General features: G+C 47.2%; 2 protein-coding genes across 2 annotated transcripts in view; one reads left to right on the forward strand and one right to left on the reverse strand.

Annotated features, from left to right (window-relative positions):
* Positions 1–25,641, forward strand: part of LOC139319546 (uncharacterized) — a 27,974-nt gene extending 2,333 nt beyond the window's left edge. Inside the window, exons 3-20 of the mRNA XM_070947441.1 lie at positions 2,160–2,287; positions 3,880–3,988; positions 4,692–4,808; positions 4,968–5,029; positions 6,056–6,172; positions 7,391–7,576; positions 8,823–8,925; positions 10,519–10,660; positions 13,014–13,197; positions 13,947–14,046; positions 14,752–14,870; positions 15,073–15,110; positions 18,298–18,410; positions 19,160–19,308; positions 20,820–20,914; positions 23,137–23,215; positions 23,952–24,060; positions 25,289–25,641. Of these exons, the coding sequence (XP_070803542.1) occupies positions 2,160–2,287; positions 3,880–3,988; positions 4,692–4,808; positions 4,968–5,029; positions 6,056–6,172; positions 7,391–7,576; positions 8,823–8,925; positions 10,519–10,660; positions 13,014–13,197; positions 13,947–14,046; positions 14,752–14,870; positions 15,073–15,110; positions 18,298–18,410; positions 19,160–19,308; positions 20,820–20,914; positions 23,137–23,215; positions 23,952–24,060; positions 25,289–25,362 (2,024 nt within the window). The 3' untranslated portion in view covers positions 25,363–25,641. The remainder of the gene's footprint in view (positions 1–2,159; positions 2,288–3,879; positions 3,989–4,691; positions 4,809–4,967; positions 5,030–6,055; positions 6,173–7,390; positions 7,577–8,822; positions 8,926–10,518; positions 10,661–13,013; positions 13,198–13,946; positions 14,047–14,751; positions 14,871–15,072; positions 15,111–18,297; positions 18,411–19,159; positions 19,309–20,819; positions 20,915–23,136; positions 23,216–23,951; positions 24,061–25,288) is intronic.
* KLHDC10 (kelch domain containing 10) overlaps positions 1–25,950 on the reverse strand; it is a 50,992-nt gene that overhangs the window by 5,227 nt on the left and 19,815 nt on the right. The window lies entirely within an intron of this gene.

Here is a 25,950-nt window from a genome sequence, read left to right on the forward strand (position 1 = left end):
CTGCCCTCCCCCCATCCCCATGCCCAGCTGAGCCGCACAATCATCAGAGGCTTTTTTTTTTACTTTTAAAAGCATTTTTTCTCTTCGGCCGAAAAAATGCTTTTAAAAGTAAAAAAAAAAAAAAAAAGCCTCTGATGATTGCACGGCTCAGCTGGGATCATCAGAGGCTTTTAAAAGAAAAAAAGGATTTTTTTTCTTTTAAAAGCCTCTGACGATCCCAGCAGAGTTGCCTGATCAGCAGAGGCTTTTTTTCTTTTAAAAGCCTCTGACGATCCCAGCTGAGTTGCCTGATCAGCAGAGGCTTTTTTTCTTTTAAATGCCTCTGACGATCCCAGCTGAGTTGCCTGATCAGCAGAGGCTTTTTTTCTTTTAAATGCCTCTGACGATCCAAGCTGAGTTGCCTGATTGTCAGAGGCATTTAAAAGAAAAAAAGCCTCTGACGATCAGGCCACTCAGCTGGGATCTTCAGAGCCTTTTGAAAGCATTTTCACTGAAGAGGTTGTAGAAAAAATGGTTTTAAAAGTAAAAAAAAAAAATTGGCCATGCCCACCCAGTCACATTAAACCCCCCCCCAAATGTAAGGCCAGTTTAGGGAAGGGGGGGCATCTTTGCAGAGAGGGGGGGTTCAAGTCCAGGCCCCGGGGCCTGAGAAGACCTCCTCACTCCCAATGAGGGGTTTGAAACATGGGTTATGTTGCAGGCAGTCCTCGTTTAGCGACCATTCAAAGTTGCCAACAACACTGAAAAAAGCGACTGTTTCACACTTACGACCGTTGCAGTGTCTCTGTGATGACATGGTCAAAATTCGGACGCTTGGCAACTGACTCGTATTTATGACGGTCGCAGAGTCCATGATCCCCTTTTGCGACCTTCAGTGGGGAAAACCAGATTCACTTAACAACTGTGTGACTCGCTTAACAACGGTATTGCCTCACTTAACAACTGCAGCCAGAAAGGCGGTAAAATGGGGCAGAACTCACTTCACAACTGTCTCGTTTAGCAACAGGAATTTGGGGCTCAATTGTGGCCGTTAAGTTGAGGACTAGCTGTATTTCTCGATACCAATATCAGTCCTCAATTTAACGACCGCTATTGAGCCCAAAATTTTTGTTGCTAGGGGAGAAATTTATGAAGTGTGCCTTGCTCCCTTTTGCGACTTTTCTTGCCACGGTTGTTAAGGGAATCAACCCTGTTTGTTAAGCAAGTCACATGGTGGCTAAGTGGATCTGATTTCTAAGCGAATCCCTCCAGTTGTTAGATCAGTCCCATGGTTGTTAAGTGAATCCAGCGTCCCCATTGACTTGGCTTGTCAGATAGTCGCAAAAGGGGATCACGTGACTCTCCCCCCAGGACACTGCAACCCGTCCTTAAGTTGAGTCAGTTTTCAAAAAACGGTCATACGAAGCCGAAACTCTGAAAAACGGTCATACGAAGCTGTTGTAGCTTCGAACGGTTACTAAACGGGCTGTCGTAAGTCGAGGACAAGCTGGGGTGTCAAACTGGCGGCCCACGGGCCAAATGTGTCCCGTGCAGGCCAAGCCCACCCCAGCTCCACGAAGGGGTAAAACGTCACGAAACATCATGTGACAGCCACGTGTCGTGGCGAGTTAGATTAACAGAGTCGGAAGGGACCTTGTAGGTCATCTAGTCCAACCCCCCGCCCAAGCAGGAGGCCCTACACCATTTCTGACAAATGGCAGTACAATCTCTTCTTGAAAGTGTCCAGGAATGAATGTCCCACAACTTCCCGCGTGCTGTAATTCGTGGTTTGTGAGGATTTCAAATCCACCATTGGCAGATTAAGCTGTAAGAGTGGTGCGGTGGCCTAGAGGTAAAGCTCTCGCCTCACAATCGGGAGGCTGTGAGTTCGATCCTAGATAGAGGCAGATATTTCTCTCTCTCTCTCTGGGCATGATGAGAATAGATCTGCTGAACAAAAAACTCTCCATTGGCAACAGGAAAGGCATCTGGCCAGTAAAGCTCTCTGCTAGCTCCATTCAGTTGCCCTGACTCCACCCCGCAAGGAATTATGGGGTCATTAAATGAAGACGATGATTGGCAGATTAAACTGTGGTTTAGCAAGCCCGGCTTGCTGAAAAGAATGGGATGCCAGGCCGAGGTGTCCACCAGCTTCTAGCCTCTTTCTGTTCTCTACCTAGTGGTCTCCAGCTTGGGCTGCTGCCTGCACCACTCTGAGGAAGTTCAGACGTGCGATAGGTGCCTGCGGAAGATGACTCTTACGGCCGAGAACGAGGTGGAAGCCCATCGTCTCTCCAACAACTACAAGGTTGGTGTGCGAAGGTCTCCTTGGGTTGGGAAAGGAGGAAGAATGGGGTGTGTGAGGGGGTCACTGTAGCCATCTTAGCAACGGTCCTGGAGAAAGGAAGATTTTTTTTACAATGCTTCATTTAGTGACCAAAGTGAACAACGGCCCTAAAGCAGGGACTTAAAACCTGGCTCTCACCCTTGCGACCGTTGCAGCATTCCCACGGTCACATGATCAAAATTCAAAGGCTCGGCAACTGGCATGGATTTATGACAGTTGCAGCGTCCTAAAGTTACGGGATCCCCGTTTGCGAACTTCCGACCAGTGAAGTCAACGGGGGGGCGGGGGGGGGAACCAGATTCATTTAACAACCATGTTACTAACGAGGCGATTCCCTTAACCCCTGGGGCAAGAAAGGTCATAAAACGAGGCAGAACTCCCTTAACAAATTCCGTAGAAACCGAAGATGTCAAACCATGTCCATTGTTTTTTAAATTTGAATTATTAATAAAAAAAACTTAAAACAAAAACAAATTCCTCACCTTTTTTAAAAAAATGGTTTGTTTATACATTTTGATTTAACATACGTAAGTGCTTTGTGAAGAGTGTATTGTCTGGATCAATTTTGCTTACATAATAATATTTTTCCCCGCTCCTAATTTCTACCTTTATGATCCAACCATTTATAAAATAAACCCCATGTTCAAAAATACTCTGTATCTTCTTTTTCTTTTCTCTTTAATGTCAGTCTATCCATTTCTGCACAATCTAGTATTTTTTTTTTTAATTACATCATCTTGTCTCGGAGTTTCCTCATTTTTCCAATACTGTGCAAATACAATCCTTGCTGCTGTCAAAAAAAATGCAGTATTAAATACAAATTCCCCTTATCATGCTTTTCTGGTATTATACCTAACAAAAAATATTTCAGGTTTATAATCTATATGCAGCTTCAACATTTTTTTTTCTAACCACGTATGTATTTTTGTCCGATATTTCTTTGCTTTCCACACATGTCCACCACATGTGATAATAGGTGCCCGGGGTCAGATTATTTATTTATTTATTATTTATTGGTTCGATTTATATGCCGCCCTTCTCTGGAGACTCAGGGCGGCTTACAATGCGTTAAGCAATAGCCTTCATACTTTTGTATATACTTGCTTTAGTAGGGCTTTCGGGCCCTCCTAAGTGGTGGGGGTCTTTTTTTATACAAAGTCAGCTTATTGCCCCCACAATCCGGGTCCTCATTTTACCTACCTCGGAAGGACGGAAGGCTGAGTCAACCTTGAGCCTGATTATATTTCCAGCAACAAATTCCTTACTTAACCAGATGAATTCTGGGCTCGGTGGCGGTCATAAATTGAGGACTACCTGTATATAGTCAACATTCAGATGATTAACAACGGGCTCGTATTTATGATGGTTTGTGGTGCGCCGGGGTCACGAAATCCCCCTTTTGCAAGCAGAGTAAGCAAACTGTGTCGCTTAGCAAGGGAAAATTTGGACAGCAAGTCGAGGAATGCATATATGCGTGGTATAAAGAGAAATCTCTTTTGGTATTCCTTTAGTAAATTCGTTTTAATTTACATTTTTCGTGCTTCTTCACACAGTTTGGATTTAAGAAATGGAAGAGTCACGTCACGGCTCGGCCTTGGGAAGACCGGTCAGAAATTGTCAAAGAACTCTACTCGGACTTGACTATCGTTAAAAGTCCAACAGGTAAAGCCCAGGCATCATCTGCTGCTATTCTAGGATTAGATCATCTGAACAGCCTTGAGCGAACAGCTACAGCCCATTTTACAGAATCATAGAATAACCAAGTTGGAAGGGACCTTGGAGGTCATCCAGTCCAACCCCCTGCTCCAGCAGGAGACCCTTACAGAACGACAGAATAACCAAGTTGGAAGGGACCTCAGAGGCCATCCAGTCGAACCCCCTGCTCAAGCAGGAGACCCTTAATGTAGTATTTCTCACGACAACCGATCAAATGCCTCCAAATCAGTATTTTTTCAACCTTGGCAACTTTAAGAGGTCTGGACTTCAACTCCCAGAATTCCCCAGCCAGTCGGTGTTTACTGGCCGGATGCCTTTCCTGTTGCCAATGCAGAGTTTTTTGTTCAGCAGATCTATCCTCATTGTGCCCAGATAGAGAAATAACTGCCTCTACCTAGGATCGAACTCACAGCCTCCTGATTGTGAGGCGAGAGCTTCGCCTCTAGGCCAACTCACCACTCTTACAGCTTAATCTGCAATAAAAATGTTGGGTTCAGTTGTGGTCGCAAGTCAAGGACACCCTGGATCCTTGAATCAAGGATGGACTTGGATCTCCGTTGAACCAGAGGGTCCAAGATTTCCAACGTTGAAGGACAGGTGGTGTCCAAAATTGACTTGTGGTCTTTCTCTGCGGTCGTGTCTTCTCCAGGTTCTATGTTGACCTGCGGCAACTTCTTCTACCTGCTCTTCTTTGGATGGTGGCTCTCCCTCCTCTACATCTTGGTTTCCCTTCCGATGTTCCTCACAGTGCTGGGAGCTCCATACGGTGAGGATGTTGATGCCAAATATCCTTGGAGAATGGGAGGAATCAGAGCATTGAGTTAGGAGGAACATGGCGGCCTATGTGTCCATGTGTGTGGAAGCGATTGTCCATCCAAGGAGGAATATCTCCCATCTTTCGCCTCAATTCTCTTCCCAATTTTAGGAAAACTCTGCTGGAAGCTTGCCGGATATTTTCTCTGGCCGTTCGGGAAAGTAATTCAGAAGGTAAGGACGAAAGTTGGAGGCCCACCTCGAAGGGAAGGCATTCTGGGCTGGTTGAAGGATCTTTCTTCGCCCTGGTGGTGTGGCTTTCTCCAGATCCTAGACCAGTGATGGCTAACCTTTTTGCCATCGCGTGCCAGGAGAGGGGGGGCGGAGAAGGGTCGCGCACGCACGTGCCCACGCGCATGTGTGCGCAACCCCCTCCCCCCCCCCCGCTCCTGGCACATGATGGCCTGGTAGGCCCGTTTTTCTTTCTTACCTGGCTCCAGATCCTCTCTGTGTATCTGGGAACAGCGAAAACAGCCTTTCCCACTCCCTTGGAGGCCCTACAGAGGCTGAAAGGGCCCATTTCCCAACTCCCGGTGGGACAGGAAGTGACATTTTTTGCTGTCCCCAGCCTCCAGAACCTCTCTAGGAGTCTCTAGGAACCTCTCTAGGAGTCTCTAGGAGCCTCTCTAGGAGTCTCTGGAGGCTGGGGACAGGAAAAAATGTCACTTCCTGTCCCACTGGGAGTTGGGAAATGGGCCCTTTCAGCCTCCGTAGGGCCTCCAAGGGAGTGGGAAAGGCTGTTTTCGCCGTTCCCAGATACACAGAGAGAATTTGGAGCCAGGTAAGAAAGAAAAACGGGCCTTCCCCACCTCCCCCAGGCCCTCCAGAGACAGGAAACAGCCTGTTTCCCTACTTCTGGTGGGCCCAGAAGGCCCGAAAATCAGCTGGCCAGCGCACGCATGCACCCCAGAGCTGAGCTGGCATGCCCACTAATATGGCTCCGCGTGCCACCGGTTCGCCATCACGGTCCTAGACCTCCCCAGTCAGCATGACCTTCATCTCAGCTGATTGGGGGATTCTGGGAAAGCTGGAATCAAGTATCTTCCAAGTTGCGTTTCCGTTCTGGATGACCACATTGGCAGACGGCAGGAAAGAGGTCCGGAAAACCTCAGTTCTTCACCGGATCATCCTCCTACTCCAGATCAGGTAGCCCAGATTTCGGAGGGAGGAATCCCATTGGCTCTTCTCTCCCTCTTCCAGATGAAAACATCCGGTCCAGATTGCCAGATGCCGTCGTCTGAGATCAAGGTACTGAAGGACACCATTCCGTTGCTGCCCCGGCAGGATTCGTGCAAGATGGGTGGCTGTGGTTACTGGGTAAGGGTCTTGGGGTCCTGGAAGCCTCCATCTTTGCTTGGCTAGAGAAGAAGCTAGGGTGTTTTTCGGAATTGTTCCAAGAAATGCTGGTGGTGGATCCATGCTCATTCCAAGAAGCTTTGTAGCTTCTTTCTGGATTGGTGAGATAAGATGCCACGTTCAGGTTTATCATGGTGTAATGCGGAAATCTCCATACTTGGTGACTTTAAGACTTGTGGACTTCAACTCCCAGAATTCCAGAGGATAAAGCAGAGGTCTCGAACATGGCGAGTTTAAATTTGTGGACTTCAACTCCCAGAATTCCATAGGTCTCAAACGTGGCGAGTTTAAGACTTGTGGACTTCAACTCCCAGAATTCCAAAGGATAAAACCAGAGGTCTCAAACTTGGTGACATTAAGATTTGTGAACTTCAACTCCCAGAATTCCAGAGGATAAACCAGAGGTCTCGAATGTGGCGAGTTTAAGACTTGTGGACTTCAACTCCCAGAATTCCAAAGGATAAACTAGAGGTCTCAAACGTGGCGAGTTTAAGACTTGTGGACTTCAACTCCCAGAATTCCAAAGGATAAACCAGAGGTCTTGAACATGACAAGTTTAAGACTTGTGGACTTCAACTCCCAGAATTCCCTAGCCAGCATGACGGACTAGGGAATTATGGGAGTTGAAGTCCACAAGTCTTAAATTTGCCATGTTTGGAGTCTTAAACTTGCCAATTTGAGAGACACCCCCCCCCCCGGGGTAATGTACAGATAATCCTTAATTTACAACGGTTTGTTTAGTGACCAAAATTACAATGGCACTAAAAAAGGATGACTTATGACTGTTTTTCACACTTACGACCTTTGTAGTCCCCTGATCAAAATTACGATGCTCGGCAACCGGCTCTTATTTATGACGGTTGCGACGTCCCGCGATCACACCATCCCCGTTTGCGACTTTCCGACATGCGAAGCCGGATTCACTTAACGACCGCCGCGATGCCCTCAACCCCTGTGGCAAGAAAGGCGGTAAAAATGGGACGAAACTCACCTAACCATGTCTTGTTTAGCAAGACGAATGTTGGGCTCAAATGTGGCCGTAAACTGAGGACTACTTAATAATGGTTGTTCGTAAGCCATCCGTGGTATCAAATTCTGCTTCTGAGAAGTGTGTTTCTCCCCACGGGGGATACTCCACCTCGTCTGCTCATAACTCTTACTCTTTCCCACCCTACGTAGCGGCGTAGTAGCACTTACGTCTGGCTCCTGGCCGGCTTCCCTCTCCTGGTCTTGGCCCACGCTCTGCTCTGCGTCGTCTGTTGGCTTCTGGTCTTCTTCATTCCTACGGCCAAAATGAGCCTGCGTACCATCACCACGATTCTTCTCCTGCCCCCCGAGTGCATCCACATTCAGCGCCTACGGAAGGTGAGAAGGGGGACGGGGACTTTCCAGGCGGTCCTCGAATTACAACGGTTCATTTAGTGACCGTTGGAAGTTACGACGGCACGGGGAAAAAAGGGACTTTTAACCGTTTTTCATGCTTAAGACCATTGCGGCCTCCCTCCCCCGGGGGGTCACGTGATCGAAATTCAGAAGCTTGGCAACCGACTCGTATTTACGACAGTTGCAGTGTCCCGGGGTCACGTGATCCCCTGAAATGGTACAGGGTTTCCTGCCTAAGCAGGGGGTTGGACTAGAGGACCTCCAAGGTCCCTTCCAACTCTTGTTATTCTTATTCTATAAAGACTCATATTTAAGAGTCTTTATAGATTGCAGTATCCTGGGGTGTTACGATCCGCTTTCGCGACCTTCCGACAAGCCAAATCAACGAGGAAGCTGGATTCACTTAACCACCATCATGTCAAGAGTTCCAAAAAAACACCCCCAATGAAAATAAAACTCCCAAGTTTTATACGTGGCAGATAGAAAGCTAAAAAGAAAAAAAATGGCTTCCAAAACTCACACATTTATTTTATTTATTTTATTTATTTATATTTATATGCCGCCTTTCTCCGGAGACTCAGGGCGGCTTACAATGCATTAAGCAATAGCCTTCATACTATTGTATATTTTATACAAAGTCAGCTTATTGCCCCCACAATCCGGGTCCTCATTTAACCTACCTTAGAAAGGATGGAAGGCTGAGTCGACCTTGAGCCTGGTGAGATTCGAACTCGCAGTAATTGCAGGCAGCTGGATGTTAAATGCTGCCTTAGTAGGAGGCATTAGCCTCCTACGCCACTCAGGCTCCTATTCTTCACATATTCTTCATTTGAACAAGTGCAGTGATTCACTTAACAACAGCGGCAAGAAATGTCAAAAAACGGGGCAAAACCCACTTAACAACGATGTCGCTTAGTAACAGAAATTTGGGGCTCAATTGTGGCCGTATATCAAGGACTACCTACAGTAAAACCAAAAATGAGCGGCGGCAGCATCATCTTTTAATGATCCCATAATCCCTTGCGAAGTGGAGTCTGGGCAGCTGAATGGAGCTAGCAGAGTGTTTGAATGGCCGGATGCCTTTCCTGTCGCCAGTGCGGAGTTTTGTTCAGCAGATATATTCCCATTGTGCCCAGAGAGAGAAATATCCTAGAACCAAACCACTTCTATAACCAAAAAATGAGCATAATCTGGTTTATTCTCCTCTTCTCTTCCTTCTCCGCTCCAGACGGAAGTTCCTTTAGATGCGGAAGTGGTCCTCTGCTGTTACCGGGCGGTCAGCGCGTATTATTACAAATACGCTGTGGATGGGATCAACGTCTTCGCCGTCAGTATCCTTTTGGATGGAGGGAGGGTGAGGTGTGGACATCTCCCGTGGCATCCACCTCATGTCAGCACTTCAAGTTGCATTCACTCCAGTGCTGACATAAGAAGGAGAAGGTGGGGGCATCTGGCAAGAGGACGCTTGACTTTTCAACTACTTATTTTCCCTGGAGATACTATCCCCTAGGAGATGGGTTGGGAGGGGGGAAATTCCTTTGAGTTGAAGTAGTAGATAACAGCAGAGTGACTTGGAAGATGGCCAATGAGAAGCAGAGCAGTGGGGAAAGGAAAGGGTGGGTTTGGACCAGGAAGTCAGAGTTGGCTGCAACTGAGTCGGAGTTTCGATTGTTGTGCCTAATAAATGAAAGATTTTGATCAAGGACTATTTGTTTGAAATGCAGTTTATTTGAGACGACACCGAATCTTGACACCTCAACCTCTGGGGTCTTCCGCGACCTGCTGAGCAGGACGTTAGCCATTCCTCTCTTTGACCGATGTCCATAAGATGAACTGTCGGTCAGTGGTGGGATTCAAAATTTTTTATTACTGGTTCTGTGGGTGTGGCTTGGTGGGCGTGGCAGGGGAAGGATACTGCAAAATCCCCATTCCCTCCCCACCCCACTAACCTGCTTTTTACCAGCTCCGTTCTCCTGTGCAGGGCAGCAAAAGAAAACCCAGCCAATCAGCTGGGAGGCAGCAATAAACCAACCACGCCGATCAGCTGGGAGGCAGCAAATAGATCGATTGGATCAGGGGTGAAATGCTCCTGGTTCGGACCAGATCTCCCGATCCGGTAGCAATGGCAGCGGGTGGTTCGGAGAACCGGTAGCAAAAATCCCTGCCCCCCCCCTCCCATGCCCAACTGAGCCGCGCGATCATCAGAGGCTGTTTTTTTTTTTTACTTTGAAAAGCATTTTTTCTACAACCTCTTCGGCTGAAAAAATGCTTTTAAAAGTTAAAAAAAAAAAAGTTTCTGATGATCGTGTGGCTCAGCTGGGATCGCCAGAGGCTTTTAAAAGCATTTTTTTCTAGAACCTCTTCGGCTGAAAAAAAAATGCCTGTTAAAAAAAAATGCCTTTAAAAGCCTCTGACGATCCCAGCTGAGTTGCCTGATCGTCAGAGGCTTTTAAAAGCATTTTTTTCTGCAACCTCTTAAGGTTGTAGAAAAAAATGCTTTTAAAAGTTTTTTTTTTTTTAAAGTTGGCCATGCCCACCCAGTCACATTAACCCCCCCACCAAGCCACGTCCACAGAACCGGTAGTAACAAATTTTACATTTTACCACTTGGTTAGATGCCGCAGCTTTACAGGCGAGGCCTCCTTGCAGCTCCCTGGGAGCAAAAACGGGCTGCGGGGGGCCTGCGCCACACCCTCCTGCCCCATTTTGGGCCTAGTGGGCCTCCCTGCACTTACCCGGGAGCCAAAATGGGGCGCGTGGGGACTCCTGGAAGGCCAGGGCCAGCCAGAGGTGGTATTTGCCGGTTCTCCGAACTACTCAAAGTTTCCGCTACCGATTTGCTAGAACCGGCTAAATACCACCTCTATTGCCGGTCATACAATGCCCCGTTCCAGGTGTTTTTTTCCTGACCCGCGAACCTTCAGATCTCCTTCCGTTGGTCATCGTGACCCTGATTTTGGGCTACGCCGATACACACAACTACTACACCAGCTCCGTGACGAAGTTCACCCTGGCTCTGCTCTCCATCATGCCTCTCTCCTACTACATCGGCATGGCCATTGCCAGGTGAGCCTCTTTATGGGGACCTCTTGTCCGAAGGAGTAGAAGTGCCGGTCTCTTTAAAAAAATAAAAAACGAGAGCTCTCAAGATTCCTGACCTCTTTCTCTCTCTTTTTTTTTTAATATTTATACATTTTTACACAAAAGTATTTAGTCAACAGTGTATTTGTTCAATCATAATAGTCATGTTAGTAGTGATAGTAATAATAGTAATATTATTATAATCATAATTTATATTATAATCATAATATAATCAATTATATATTATAATCATAATCATAATCTTCGGAGTCTTCGGAGAGGGGTGGCATACAAATTGAATTAATAATTTTTTTTATTTTTATTTTTTTTATTTGATTTATATGCCGCCCTTCTCCGGAGACTCAGGGCGGCTTACAATGTGCTAAGCAATAGCCTTCATCCTTTTGTATATTTTATACAAAGTCAGCTTATTGCCCCCACAATCTGGGTCCTCAATTTACCTACCTTAGAAAGGATGGAAGGCTGAGTCAACCTTGAGCCTGGCGAGATTCGATCTTACTTTAATTGCAGACAGCTGGTGTTAAATTACAGTGCCTTTGTCTGCAGAGCTATCCAGGCTCTATATTATGTTATGTTATGTTATGTTATGTTATGTTATGTTATGTTATGTTATGTTATGTTATGTTATGTTATGTTATGATGTTATATTATATTTATTTATTATATTATATTATATTATATTATATTATATTATATTATATTATATTTATTATATTATATTATATTATATTATATTATATTATATTATATTATATTATATTATATTATATTATATTATATTATATTATATTATATTATATTATATTACATTATATATATATTTGATTTATATGCCGCCCTTCTCCAGAGACTCAGGGCGGCTTACAATGCGTTAAGCAATAGCTTTCATCCTTTTGTATATTTATACAAAGTCAGCTTATTGCCCCCACAAACAGGGTCCTCAATTTACCTACCTTAGAAAGGATGGAAGGCTGAGTCGACCTTGAGTCTGGCGAGATTCGAACTTACAGTAATTGCAGGCAACTGAATGTTAATAACAGGCTATTAGTCTGCTGCGCCACCAGGCTCTTACTATATAAATAATGAATAATAATGATGATGATGATGATGATGATACTTGCTTATATATAGTAATAATCTTTCCTCATTTACTTTTACATAACAATAATCTTTTCTTTTCTAATTTCTACCCCTTTTATCGAGCCGCGGATAAAATAAGTCCCGTGTTATAAAATGTCCTGTGTCTTCCTTATCTTTTAATTTGAATGTTAGTCTATCCATCTCTGCGCAGATTCCTGACCTCTTCATTGGCTTCCAAACTGAATCCAAAGTTCAAATAGCCCTCGGCTTATAGCAGTTCATTTAGTGACCAGATGCATTTTCCTAACACATGAACCGTCAGATCTCCTTAGACTTAAGAATAGAATAGAGACGGAAGGGGACCTTGGAGGTCTTCTATTCCAGCCCCCTGCTGAAGGAGGAGAACCTATGCTGTCCTTCCGTTGGTCATCGTGACTCTGATTTTGGGCTACTGAAAAAAAGGGATTTAGGACCGTTGTTCACACTTACGACCACTGCTGTCTCCCCATGGTCAGGTGATCAAAATTCAGACGCTCGGCAACTGACTCATACTTATAACGGTTGCATGTCCCGGGGATCAAGTGATTCCTATTTGCAACCTTTTGAGAAGCAAAGTCAGCGGGGAAGCCAGATTCACTTAACGGCCGGGTTATTATTCACTTAACAACGGCAGTGATTCGCTCAGCAACGGCAGCAAGAAAGGTCGTAAAAATGGGGTAAAATTCACTTAACAACTGTCGCGCTTAGCGGCAGAAATATGGGGCCTTGATTGTGGTCGTAAATCGAGGACTACCTGTATTTGCTAAGCAAGGCCATTGGATTATCTAGTCGTAGAGCCGAAGGACTGGATGTCAGAGTGACCCTTCAAGGCCTCTTTGGGGGGGTCAAAGGTCAGGGACCTTTTGTCCGCAACAAATGGCCATCGGTCTTCTCCCAGTCTAGAGAACTCTAGAGAAATTTCCTGGCAATGAGAATAATTAACCAGTGGAACTCCTTGCCACCAGATGTTGTGGCTGCTCCAACACTGGAAGTTTTTAAGAAGAGATTGGACAACCTTTTGTCTGAAGTGGTTGTAGGGTTTCCTGCCTGAGCAAGGGGGTTGGACTAGAAGACCTCCGAGGTCCCTTCCGACTCGGTCATTCCGTTATTCTCTTCCTTGAGGAGCCTAGGAAGACCCTCAAGATGGGCTCCTCGGCTCTATCCGTGAGACCCCCCCCCCTTCGCCTTTCTCCTCCAGCATCTCGGCCCAGAGCAACTTTGCGGTGGGGGCCGTGGTCAACGCCACCTTTGGCTCCATCACGGAGCTGACCTTCTACATCACGGCCCTCATCAAGGGGGCTCGCGAGAAGAACAAGTGCTACGAGGAGATCGTCAAGTCCGCCCTGACCGGGACCCTCTTGGGCTGCGTCCTTTTCGTCCCGGTGAGTCTGAGCCTTACCGGCCCGTTTCCATGGGGTCTCCAAGGTCCATTTTTGGCTTTGGGGGTTGGGTTGGGGGGAATCCTATGTAACCCACGTTCAGCACCAAGAGATCGAAAGTGCTTCTCCTTCTCTCTCTCCCCCTCTCTCTCTCCCTCTCCCTATCTCCTTTTCTCTCCCTCCCTCTCTCTGCCTCCCTTTCCGTCTCCCTCCCTCTCTCTATCTCTCCTTCTCTCTCTCCCACTCCCTCCCTCCCTCTGTCTCCCTCCTCTCCCTCCCTCTCTCTATCTCTCCTTCTTCCTCTCTCTCCTTCCCTCCCTCCCCCTCTCTCCTCCTCCCTCCCTCCCTCTCCCTCCCTCTCCATCTTCCTCCCTCCCTCTCTCCTTCTCCCTCTCCCTCCCTCCCTCCCTCTGCCTCCCTCTCTCTATCTCTCCTTCTCCCTCTCTCTCCTTCCCTCCCTCCCCCTCTCTCCTCCTCCCTCCCTCCCTCTCCCTCCCTCTCCATCTTCCTCCCTCCCTCCCTCCCTCTCCCTCTCCATCTTCCTCCCTCCCTCTCCCTCCCTCTCCCTCTCCATCTTCCTCCCTCCCTCTACTTCTCCCTCCCTCCCTCCCTCTTCCTCCCTCCCTCCCCCTCTCTGTCCTTCTCCCTCCCTCCATCTCCCTTCCTCCCTCTTCATCTCCCTCCCTCTCCCTCCTCTCTTTCTCCCTCTCCCTCCCTCTCTCTCACCTTCTCCCTCCCCCCTTCTCTCGCAGGGCCTCTGCATGGTGATTGGCGGCATCCGACATCAAGAGCAAAGGTTCAACAGCCGATCGGCCGGGATCAGCTCCGCTCTCCTGTTTCTGTCGGTGGGGGGTAAGCTCTGCGGGGGTCCAAACCCCACTTCACACACTCATTTTTTTGATAAGGAAGCACAAATTATTTCAAGTTTGGAATCCGGAGCTGAAACATTGCAGTTTTGAGCTGAAAGCCCTTTCTGCCTCTAATGGAAGAGTTTCTAGAGGGATCTGATCAATCCCGAATCATCCCTAATAGAAATACATATTGGATGGATGGATGGATGGATGGATGGATAGATAGACCATCTGGTAGGGAGGTGAATAGTCGTCTGCCACACCTATTCACCTCCACCCCCTGCCTTTTATCCCCAGAATTAGGGTGGGGGCTTCGCTAGCAGCAGCGGCTCTTCCGTCCCGAGGACCGGCCCATAGATTTCCACTGCTCTCCTCTCCTCTGCCTTCTGAGCATCAAGCATTGGACCCAGCTGCTCCTCCTCCTCCTCATCAGCCACCTCCAGACCTGGGGGCTGTTGACTCTCCATCGGAGGGCTGACGGACGGCCCAGGCTCCGCCCCTCTCTCTCTCTCTCTCTCTGACAGGTCCATTCCCTCTTCCCCCTCGGACCACCCAGGTTGCCTTGATGCCGACCCCGATGCCCCCACCTCCTCCTCCTCCTCCTCTGATTCAGTTGCTGGAGGTGCTGGCGGCCGACAGGCCACAACAAGGAACTGAGATCCAGACTACGACCTAACGCTCCTCACCGCATTCCTTTCCCTGCCAGGTGTGTTTGCCCCGACTCTCTTCTCCAAAGTCTACGGAAGGCTGGTCTGCGGGGAATGCCAGAATTTTACCCAGGAGCTACCCGGGCACTACGTCTGCCAGAGCTGCCACTTCGATTTGGTAAGCAGGATGAGCTTCCCGCGGGTTTCAAAAACGGCCCGTTCAGAGCAAGCCATTCCTGCACCCTTTCAGCCGCGGATGAAACCCGATGCCTCGGAGCCTTGGCACCTGGGTTGGCGGTTCCCAGGTGGGCTGGGGAGGCTTGGATTGGTAGTCCCGACACACCTGAGGATCTTAAGGTGGCATTGTTCTGTCTTGGTAGATGGAGAACAATGGGACTCTCTACTACAGCCATATTGAGTGAGTAGCTCTTGCGGAGAAGATTTTATATGTTATGTTTATGTTATGTTGTGTTGTGTTATGTTATTTATTTTATTATTATTTTATTTTATTTATTATTTCTTTTATTTTAATCTTTTATTTTATTTTTATTTTATTTGTTATTTTATATTTTATTTTATTATTTTATTTTCATCTTCATTTTTATTTATTTGCATGCCGCCTTCATTGCATTTACAAATAACACAAGGCTGCGAACGTATTTATGTATTTATTTAAATTTCTATGCTGTCCCTCTCGCATACAAGATGTCTCCAGGCAGATTACGAATGATCCGACACAACATTCTCCTCCGCTTTTCCTCACAGCCACTATCCTGTGAGGTGGGCTGGGGTGTATGTGTGTGTGTGTGTGTGTGTGAGAGAGAGAGAGAGAGAGAGGGAGAGGGACTGGCCCAAAGCCACCCAACCGGCTTTCATGCCTAAGGCAGGACTAGAACTCCCTGTCCCCTGGTGATTGGCCCAAAGCCACCCAGCCTCTTTCATGCTAAGGTGGAACTAGAACTCCCTGTCCCCTGGTGATTGGCCCAAATTCACCCAGCTGGCTTTCCTGTCTTAAGATAATACTAGAATTCACCAGCTCCTGGTGATTGGCCCAAAGTCACCCAGCCTCTTTCATGCTAAGGCAGGACTAGAACTCCCTGTCCCCTGGTGATTGGCCCAAAGTCACCCAACCGGCTTTCATACCTAAGGCAGGACTAGAACTCCCTGTCCCCTGGTGATTGGCCCAAATTCACCCAACAGGCCTTCAGGGCTAAGCCGGGACTAGAACTCCCTGTCTCCTGGTGATTGGCCCAAACTCACCCAGCCTCTTTCATGCTAAGGTGGAACTAGAACTCCCTGTCCCCTGGTGATTGGCCCAAATTCACCCAACCGGCTTTCATACCTAAGGCAGGACTAGAACTCCCTGTCCCCTGGTGATTGGCCCAAACTCACCCAGCCTCTTTCATGCTAAGGTGGAACTAGAACTCCCTGTCCCCTGGTGATTGGCCCAAATTCACCCAGCTGGCTTTCCTGTCTTAAGATAATACTAGTATTCACCAGCTCCTGGTGATTGGCCCAAAGTCACCCAGCCTCTTTCATGCTAAGGCAGGACTAGAACTCCCTGTCCCCTGGTGATTGGCCCAAAGTCACCCAACCGGCTTTCATACCTAAGGCAGGACTAGAACTCCCTGTCCCCTGGTGATTGGCCCAAACTCACCCAGCCTCTTTCATGCTAAGGTGGAACTAGAACTCCCTGTCCCCTGGTGATTGGCCCAAATTCACCCAGCTGGCTTTCCTGTCTTAAGATAATACTAGTATTCACCAGCTCCTGGTGATTGGCCCAAAGTCACCCAGCCTCTTTCATGCTAAGGCAGGACTAGAACTCCCTGTCCCCTGGTGATTGGCCCAAAGTCACCCAACCGGCTTTCATACCTAAGGCAGGACTAGAACTCCCTGTCCCCTGGTGATTGGCCCAAATTCACCCAACAGGCCTTCAGGGCTAAGCCGGGACTAGAACTCCCTGTCTCCTGGTGATTGGCCCAAACTCACCCAGCCTCTTTCATGCTAAGGTGGAACTAGAACTCCCTGTCCCCTGGTGATTGGCCCAAATTCACCCAACCGGCTTTCATACCTAAGGCAGGACTAGAACTCCCTGTCCCCTGGTGATTGGCCCAAATTCACCCAGCTGGCTTTCCTGTCTTAAGATAATACTAGTATTCACCAGCTCCTGGTGATTGGCCCAAACTCACCCAGCCTCTTTCATGCTAAGGTGGAACTAGAACTCCCTGTCCCCTGGTGATTGGCCCAAATTCACCCAACCGGCTTTCATACCTAAGGCAGGACTAGAACTCCCTGTCCCCTGGTGATTGGCCCAAATTCACCCAGCTGGCTTTCCTGTCTTAAGATAATACTAGTATTCACCAGCTCCTGGTGATTGGCCCAAAGTCACCCAGCCTCTTTCATGCTAAGGCAGGACTAGAACTCCCTGTCCCCTGGTGATTGGCCCAAATTCACCCAACAGGCCTTCAGGGCTAAGCCGGGACTAGAACTCCCTGTCTCCTGGTGATTGGCCCAAACTCACCCAGCCTCTTTCATGCTAAGGTGGAACTAGAACTCCCTGTCCCCTGGTGATTGGCCCAAATTCACCCAGCTGGCTTTCCTGTCTTAAGTCAATACTAGAACTCACTGTCTCCTGATGTTTGGTCCAAAGTCCTCTCTCTCATGCCTAAGGCGGGACTAGAACTCCCAGTCTCCTGGTGATTGGCCCAAACTCACCCAGCCAACTTTCATGCCTAAGGCAGGACTAGAACTCCCTGTCCCCTGGTGATTGGCCCAAAGTCACCCAATCATCTTTCATGCCTACGGCAGGACTAGAACTTACCATCTCCTGGTGATTGGCTCAAAGTCACCCAGCTGACATTTATGACTAAAGGCAGGACTAGAACTCCCCAACTCCTGGTGATTGGCCCAAAGTCACCCAGCCGGTTTTCATGCCTAAGGCAGGACTAGAACTCCCTGTCACCTAGACCAAACTAACTGTCCACGTTGATATGCTCCTCCCTTCCAATGATTGGTCAGAGGAGTTGGGGATTTCTTTGTGACCTTGTTCCCACAAAACACTTAGCTAGGAAGCCATCAGATTCCCTCATTAGTGCTAATAGCATGCTGGCTGGGGAATTCTGGGAGTTGAAGTCCACACGTCTTAAAAGTGGCCAAGGTTGGACACCCCTAGTCTAAGCCCTTTCAGATAATCTTCCTGAGCCAACCTTCTCCAAAGTGGGAGTCTCTAAATGGGTGGGATTACAAATTACCAAATCCCAGCTGTCAAGGAATATGGGTGCTGTAGTCCCAGCCCATCCAGAAGGCCCCCGATCAGGAAGTTAGTCAAAACTTCAAAACTTTCCTGGTCTGGAGGACAATCCCAGGGGAAGCTTCTCCAAAGCCCCAGAAGGCAGGAGAAGCAGCAACGGATGGAAACTCATCAAGGAGAGAAGCAAGCTGGAATTAAGGAGAAATTTCCTGACGGTGAAAACAATTAACCAATGGAACTCCTTGCCACAAGAAGTTGTCTGAAATGGTATATAGGGTCTTCTGCTTGAGAAGGGGGTGGACTAGAAGACCTCCAAGTTCCCCTCCGACTCTGCGTATTGCTTTCCACCTGGCAGACCCCTGGTCTACACGGTGTCCTTGATGCTCCCGGCTGCGTATTTCATCGGGCTCGTCTTCACCCTGAAGACCCACTCCCACATCTACGACATCCACATCAGCGACTGCCACAGTAAGTTGTCTCGGCTGTTCCACGTCGCTAAATAAGACAGAGGGTTGTAAGTCGAGGATTGAATCAGCTGAATTCCACGTCGCTAAACAAGACAGAGCGTTGTAAGTTGAGGATTGAATCAGCTGAATTCCACGTCGCTAAACAAGACAGAGCGTTGTAAGTTGAGGATTGAATCAGCTGAATTCCACGTCGCTAAACAAGACAGAGGGTTGTAAGTCGAGGATTGAATCAGCTGAATTCCACATCGCTAAACAAGACAGAGGGTTGTAAGTCGAGGATTGAATCAGCTGAATTCCATGTCGCTAAACAAGACAGAGCGTTGTAAGTTGAGGATTGAATCAGCTGAATTCCACGTCGCTAAACAAGACAGAGGGTTGTAAGTTGAGGATTGAATCGGCTGAATTCGGATTCGTGACCACGGGGACGGGGCAACGGTCTTTAAGTGTGAAAAACGGTCCCAAGTCAATTTTGTTTCGGGGCCGTTGTAAACTTCGAACGGCCACTAAACGAATGCTTTATAAATCGGGGACTTGCTTCTCCTTTTTGGGCAGGGTGTCCATCTTGTGCAGGAAATTTTTCAGTCGGATTTTCCTCTTGACCGCAAACTAGGACCTCAGCCCCATCCTTCCTTCCACCTTGCCGTAGAAATAAACTTTTTTTTGGGGGGGGGGGTTCCACGTTGAGCCAGAGATGAGGACAGGCCCCCCTTCCCCCCCACCACTGAGGACCCTTTTCTGGCTTTCTCCTAGTGCCTGGTCACCACCACAGCGCAGTAGTCCACTGGTCCCGCTGGAGAGCCGTGGTCATTCTTCTGGTGGCCACCCTGGGCATGTCCGCCTGTGCCGATCTGGCCACCGAGCACATCAGCCCCATTCTGAACAACTCGCCTGTCTCTCAGGTAAGGAAGGGAGAAGGGGGGGGAGCGGCTGGGCGAAGTCCCTGAGATGCGTCTTCAGAAGGTGCCCAACGGGGTGGCGGGGAGATCGGGGAGGGGGGAGGATGACCGGCGGGTGGGAAATTCTCGTCGTTTCCAGGTAAATGGATGACCTGTGAGGTCCTTGGTGCTCTCTGAGCTTGGTGGTTGTCTTGAAGATGTTTCATGAGCCAACTAGGTAACATTATCAGTGCTAGGAGGGAGTGGGATTTGGGGAGTTGAGGAGAAGAAGAAAAGGAAGAGGAAAAGGAGTTGCAAGAGGAGGAGGAGAATCTGTGGAGGGTCCTAGGTGATCTCTGAGTTTGGTTGTTTTCTTGCAGACGTTTCATGACCCAACGAGGTAACATTATCAGTGCTAGAAGGGAGTGAGATTTGCGAAGAGGAAGGGGAGGAGTCCTTTGTGTTCCCTGAGCTTAGCCGTTTGCTTGTAGACGTTTCATGACCCAACTCGGTAACTTCATCAGTGCTAGAGCAATGATCATTGCAACATCTGCAAGAAAACCGCAAAGATCAGCACCAAGGACGCTGCAATTGTCATCCTGCTCCTCCTCCTCCTCCTGTCCACAAACCCCATTCCCTTCTAGCATTGATAATGTTACTTAGTTGGGTCATGAAATGCCTGCAAAAAGACTGCAAAAAGGTCAGAGAACACCAAGAACTCCACAGTCATTATCCTCTTCCTCTTCTTCTTCCTCCTCCTCCTTCTCCTCTCCTCCTCCTCCTCCTCCTTCTCCTCCTCCTCCTCCTCCTTGCAAGCCCCACTCACTTCTAGCACTGATGATGTTACCTAGTTGGGTCATGAAACATCTGCAAGAAACCCATCCAGCTCAGAGAACACCAAGGACCTCACAGTCTTCTTCTTCTTTCTTCTTCTTCTTCTTCTTCTTCTTCTTCTTCTTCTTCTTCTTCTTCTTCTTCTTCTTCTTCTTCTTCTTCTTCTTCTTCTTCTTCTTCTTCTTCTTCTTCTTCTTCTTCTTCCTCTTCTCCTCCTCCTCCTCCTCCTCCTCCTCCTCCTCCTCCTCCTCCTCCTCTTCTCTCCTCTCCTCTCCACAGATCGCTTCCTTCCTAGCACTGATAATGTTACCTAGTTGGGTCATGAAACATCTGCAAGAAAACCACCAGGCTCAGAGAGCACTAAGGATATAATAATAATAATAATAATAATAATAATAATAATAATAATAATGATAATAATAATAATAATAATAATAATAATAATAATAATAATAATAATAATAATTATTATTATTATTCCTCTTTCCTCTTCTTCTTCTTCTTCTTCTTCTTCTTCTTCTTCTTCTTCTTTTCTTCTTCTTCTTCTTTTCTCCTCCTCCTCCTCCTCCTCCTCCTCCTCCTCCTCCTCCTCCTCCTCCTCCTTCTTAACTCACTGCCTTGTCCAGCCCTTTGTTGAATGGCGGTGATCGATCCTGTCTGCCGAGGTGGATCTAACCTTGACTTCTCTCCTCGTCTTCCAGTATTTCATCGGCGTGACCGTGCTGGCCATGGTGCCTGAGATTCCGGAGCTGATCAACGGAATCCAGTTTGCTTTGCAGAACAATCTCAGTTTGAGGTAGGTGGGTCCTTCTGCAGAGTTTTGTTGATCTGATAAGGATCGGTTGTGAAGTCCCCGTTGGAAGAATATCTTAGTTTTGAACGTCTTGAGTCTCTTGACGTTGGAGTAGATCATTGTTTCTCAACCTTGCCCTCTTTTGAGTAGACATCAGCAGCCAGAAGTAGATGTGGAGAGGCTAAGGTTCATTAAGACAACTGATATGGCTACCCAACTGACTCATGGTGACCCCAGATAACTAAATAAAACCCTAATACAAACCCCAATCAACCCACATCCCAGTGACAACATTGAAACTAGCCACTTGATGGGCTCCTCATCTCCCTCGGGTCCCCAGGCCCGTTGCAAAACCAAGTCTTCAGGGCCAGAATATCAGAGTTGGAAGGGTCCTTGGAGGTCTTCTAGTCCAACCCCCTACTCAGGCAGGAGAGCCTATAGTACCATTTCAGACAAATGGTTGTCCAATCTCTTCTTAAGAACCTCTAGTGATGGAGCATCCACAACTTCTGATGGCCAGCTGTTCTCACCATTAGGAAATTTCTCTGTAGTTCCAGGTTGCTTCTCTCCTTGGTTAGTTTCCATCCATTGCTTCTTCTCCTGCCTTCAGGTGCTTTGGGGAATAGCTTGACTCCCTCTTCTTTGGGGCAACCCCTGAGATATCGGAAGGCTGCTATCATGTCTCCCCTGGTCCTTCTCTTCATTAAACTAGACCTACCCAATTCCAGCAACCATTCGTCGTATGTTTTATCCTCCAGTCCCCTAATCCTCTTTGTTGATCTTCTCTGCACTCTTTCTAGAGTCTCCACATCTTTTTTATATTGTGGTGACCAAAACTGGATTGCAAGTATTCCAAGTGTGACTTTTTGGAAGAGTGTCAAAGTGCCATGTCAATCTGATTGATGATGTTCCACAGGGAGGGAGCCACCATAGAGAAGGCTCTTCTTCTTGGTCCCATCAGATGGACCTCCTTAAGAGAGGGCCTCCCCAACATCCCCTGCCTCCCCACTCTGGTGGGTTGGGTAGATCTAACTGGGAAAAGTTGGTCCTTTGAATAATAGACTCAAGCAACTGCTCCTAAGGAAAACTTGTACAAATTTTTTTAATTTTATTTTTATTTATTTAAATTTATATACCGCCTTTCTCCCGAAGGACTCAGGGCGGTGAACAGCCAAAGGTAAACACACAGACTACAAAAATATAAGAACAGTTTAAAAAAACATATTAGACAATTTTGGCCCAACAATTAAAATACCCCTTTTAAAATTCAAATTAAAATTAAGCAATTGGAGAAGTTAGGCCAGCCCGGCTTGTTGAAATAAAAAATGTTTTATAGGTGGCATCCGCCACCAGCAAGGTTAGCAAAGATGCTCCAAAACATGTCCGCCAAATGTTGGAAATGCAATCTGACACCGGGCACATATTAGCACATGTGGTGGACATGTGCAAAGGCAAATATATATATATATATATTGGACGAAAACGGCTAGAAAAAAGGTTAAAGCAACACATAGATTATAAGCCAGAAATATTTTTGTTTAGGTATAGTACTAGAATTAGTACTAGTATCATAAAGGGAATACGTACTTAATACTGCATGTCTTAACAGCCGCAAGAATTGTATTTGCACAGCGCTGGAAAAATGAGGAAATACCTACAGGAGAGAGTAATTAAAAACAAAACAAAACTAGAATGTGCAGAAATGGATAGGTTGACATTAAAAATAAAGGATAAGGAAGATACGGAATATTTTTTCTAACATGGAACTTGTTTTATCAGTGGCTTGATAATAGAGGTAGAGATTAGAAATTGGATAAATATTATTATGTGTAAGCAAATTGACCCAGACAATACACAGTTTAAAAAGCACTTATGCATGTATAAGAAAAATGAATGAATGAATGAATGAATGAATGAATGAATGAATGAATGAATGAATGAATAATAGGCTCAAGTTCCCCATAAACCACATTTGATTTTGAGCCTGTCACTCACTCTCAGCCCAACACGCCTTACAAATTTCCTTTTATGGGGAAAGTAGGTCTTATGCTACCCATAGATGTCAATGCATGCCCCCATCCAAATGCTGAATATGGAAATGGTTGGGAAGTGTACAAATCCAGCTGGGGGATGTCTCGGGTGGCTGGGGATTATGGGAAGCAGGGATGTCCAGCGTTCCTGAGCTGCGCCTCACCTATGTCCCTCTCTTTGTCCTCCTTTTGAAGCATTGAGATCGGCAACTGCATCGCGGTTCAAGTCTGCATGTTGCAGATACCCATCCTGGTGCTCTTCACCGTGTTTTACGTGAGTAACCGAGGGAGAATCTGCCGAGAGATCCACCGTCTTCCAGAGAGGGCTCTTTCCAGTTCCTGGAAATGGGACCCATCCTTCTGATTCTCAGTCTGGGTCTCCCCTCGTGTCACCCTGGAATAGAGAATATCTAGTTCTGGATTCCCAGGAGGGAGGGGCTGCATTCCAGGGGAGCAAGAGACAATGAAGGTCAGATAAGTTTGTGTGTGAGAAAGAGGGTGAAGACAGTTCCTCCTCAATAGCTCCCAGAGAATATGTTTAGGCGGGGTATGTGTGTCGTATGTCCACTCATTCAGCATCATAATTTTGAATGGTCATTGAATGAATAGTCGTAAGTGGAAGACTATCCATATTATCTATCTATCTATCTATCTATCTATCTATCTATCTATCTATCTCCATTTATCTCTATCTACCTCTATCTATCTATGTCTATCTATGTCTATCTATCTCTATCTCTAGCTATCTATCTCTATCTCTAGCTATCTATCTCTATCTTTCTCTCTCTCTCTCTCTCTATCTCTGTGTCTCTCTCTCTCTCTCTCTCTCTCTCTCTCTCTCTCTCTCTCTCCCTCCCTCCCTCCCTCCCTCCCTCCCTCTTCATTCTTATATATATATATTCCTTTGGCAACTTTCATAAAAAATATTGTAAAAAAGGAGGCCGTTGGGATTTCAGCTGTTCGTCCTTGTGGCTGTTTGGAGGTTGATTCGTTCTTTTCTTTTGGGGCAGCCCACCGACTTCATCCTGGTCTTCAGCGACCTCCATGTCTACGCCAGCATGTTCAGTGTGGTCCTCATGAATTACATCTTCATGGATGGCAAGTGTGATTACTTCCAAGGTGAGAACTTTGACAGACGTTGATTGCAAGAGAAGAGAATATTGGTAACTCAGGGTGGAGCTGTGGGGTCCTCGGTGCTCTCTGAGCCTGGTGGTTTTCTTGCAGACGTTTCATGACCCAACTAGGGAACATCATCAGAGCTAGAAGGAAGGGGGTTTGCAGAGAGGAGGGGGAGGAGAAAGAGGAGGATTCTAGGTTCTTCCGAGGTCGGTAACAGGCTGACTCTGTAAACCATTTAGAGAGGCCTGGGAAGCACTGTGAAGCAGTATATAAATCTAAGTGCTATTGCTAAATGCTAAGGAAGGAAGGGAGAAAGAGGAAGGAAGGTTGGAAGGAAGGAGACTAGAAGGAAGGAGGGAAGGAAATGAGAAGAAAGGAAAGAGATGAGAAGGAAAGAAGGAAGGAAAGATGAGAAGGAAGGAAAAAAATGAGAAGGGAGGAAAGATGAGAAGAAAGGAAGGAAATGAGAAGGAAGAAAGGAAGGAAATGAGAAGAAAGGAAAGATAAGAAGGAAGGAAGGAAATGAGAAGAAAGGAAAGATGAGAAGAAAGGAGATGAGAAGGAAGGAAAGAAATGAGAAGGAGGAAAGAGATGAGAAGGAAGGAAGGAAGGAAATGAGAAGAAAGAAGGAGATGAGAAGGAAGGAAGGAAATGAGAAGAAAGGAGGAGATGAGAAGGAAGGAAGGAGATGAGATGGAAGGAAGGAATGAGAAGGAAGGAAGGAAAGATGAGAAGAAAGGAGATGAGAAGGAAGGAAAGAAATGAGAAGGAAGGAGGAAAGAGATGAGAAGGAAGGAAGGAAGGAAATGAGAAGGAAGGAAGGAGATGAGAAGGAAGGAAATGAGAAGGAAGGAAGGAGATGAGATGGAAGGAAGGAAGGAAGGAAGGAAAGAGATGAGATGGAAGGAAGGAAGGGCCATGGTGACCCAGTGGTTAGAATGCAGTATTGCAGGCTAACTCTGCCCACAGCCTGGAGTTCAATCCTGACCACCTCAAGGTCGACTCTTCCTTCCATCTTTCTGAGGTCTGTAAAACGAGGACCCAGATTGTTGGGGAGCAAGAGGCTGACTCTGTAAACCTCTTAAGACAGGGTTCGAAAGCCCTGTGAAGCGGTATATAAGTCTACGTGCTGGATGGCTGCTCCAAAGTCAGCCAGTCCATGTCCCTGGCTACGGAGGGACGACTGCTCTCCTGTAACCGTCCATCTTGTTTTCTCTCTTCCGCCCAGGTACCGTGCTGGTGATGGTCTATTTTATCCTCATGGCCGTGTATTATTTTGCTCCTTCTCCTGCCGGCTGCTGAGCCGACGGTCCGTTGGGCTTCCGTATTCCTGCCTCTCGGCCCGGCAGTCGCTTCCCGCAAGTCCTTCTATCCGAGCCATGACCGTCTCGTCGGGGAGGCGCTCAGGACAAAACCTTTTAACGCCTTTATAAGATTTATCTCCAAGGCAGCCATTGACTCTTCCGGCTCACAAGCTTCTCGGGGGTCTCTTTGTGACCAACGAAGAGTTTGGGTGCAGACGAGCCGCGATGCCGTTGACTCCTACGGAGAAGAGTGGCTGGTGATTTCGAAGACGGATTCGGGGACGGGGTCCGTTTCATCGTAGCTACCTCTCAAGCCTTTGCCGTGCAGCCCCCCACTCTGCTGCGGGCAAAGACGCCCACCCCCCCAAAGTCGAGCCGCCCCTGATCTCGAGACAGAGCACAAAAATAAAGGAAGCCGATTTTGAACGTATCCTTTGGAGTGCGTTGGTGACGGTATCTTTCGCTTCGTAGCCGTCGTGCGAGAATACGACCGGGATTTTCAACCTTGCCCTCTTTACATTGGGTGGACTTCAACTCCCAGAATTCTTCAGCAAGCATGGCTGCTTGCTGTACCAATGGATGGCAC

The sequence above is a fragment of the Pituophis catenifer genome, unplaced genomic scaffold (genome assembly GCF_029215685.1).
Source record: "Pituophis catenifer annectens isolate HBS135680 unplaced genomic scaffold, rPitCat1.0.hap2 SCAF_7, whole genome shotgun sequence".
Taxonomy (NCBI): Eukaryota; Metazoa; Chordata; class Lepidosauria; order Squamata; family Colubridae; genus Pituophis; species Pituophis catenifer.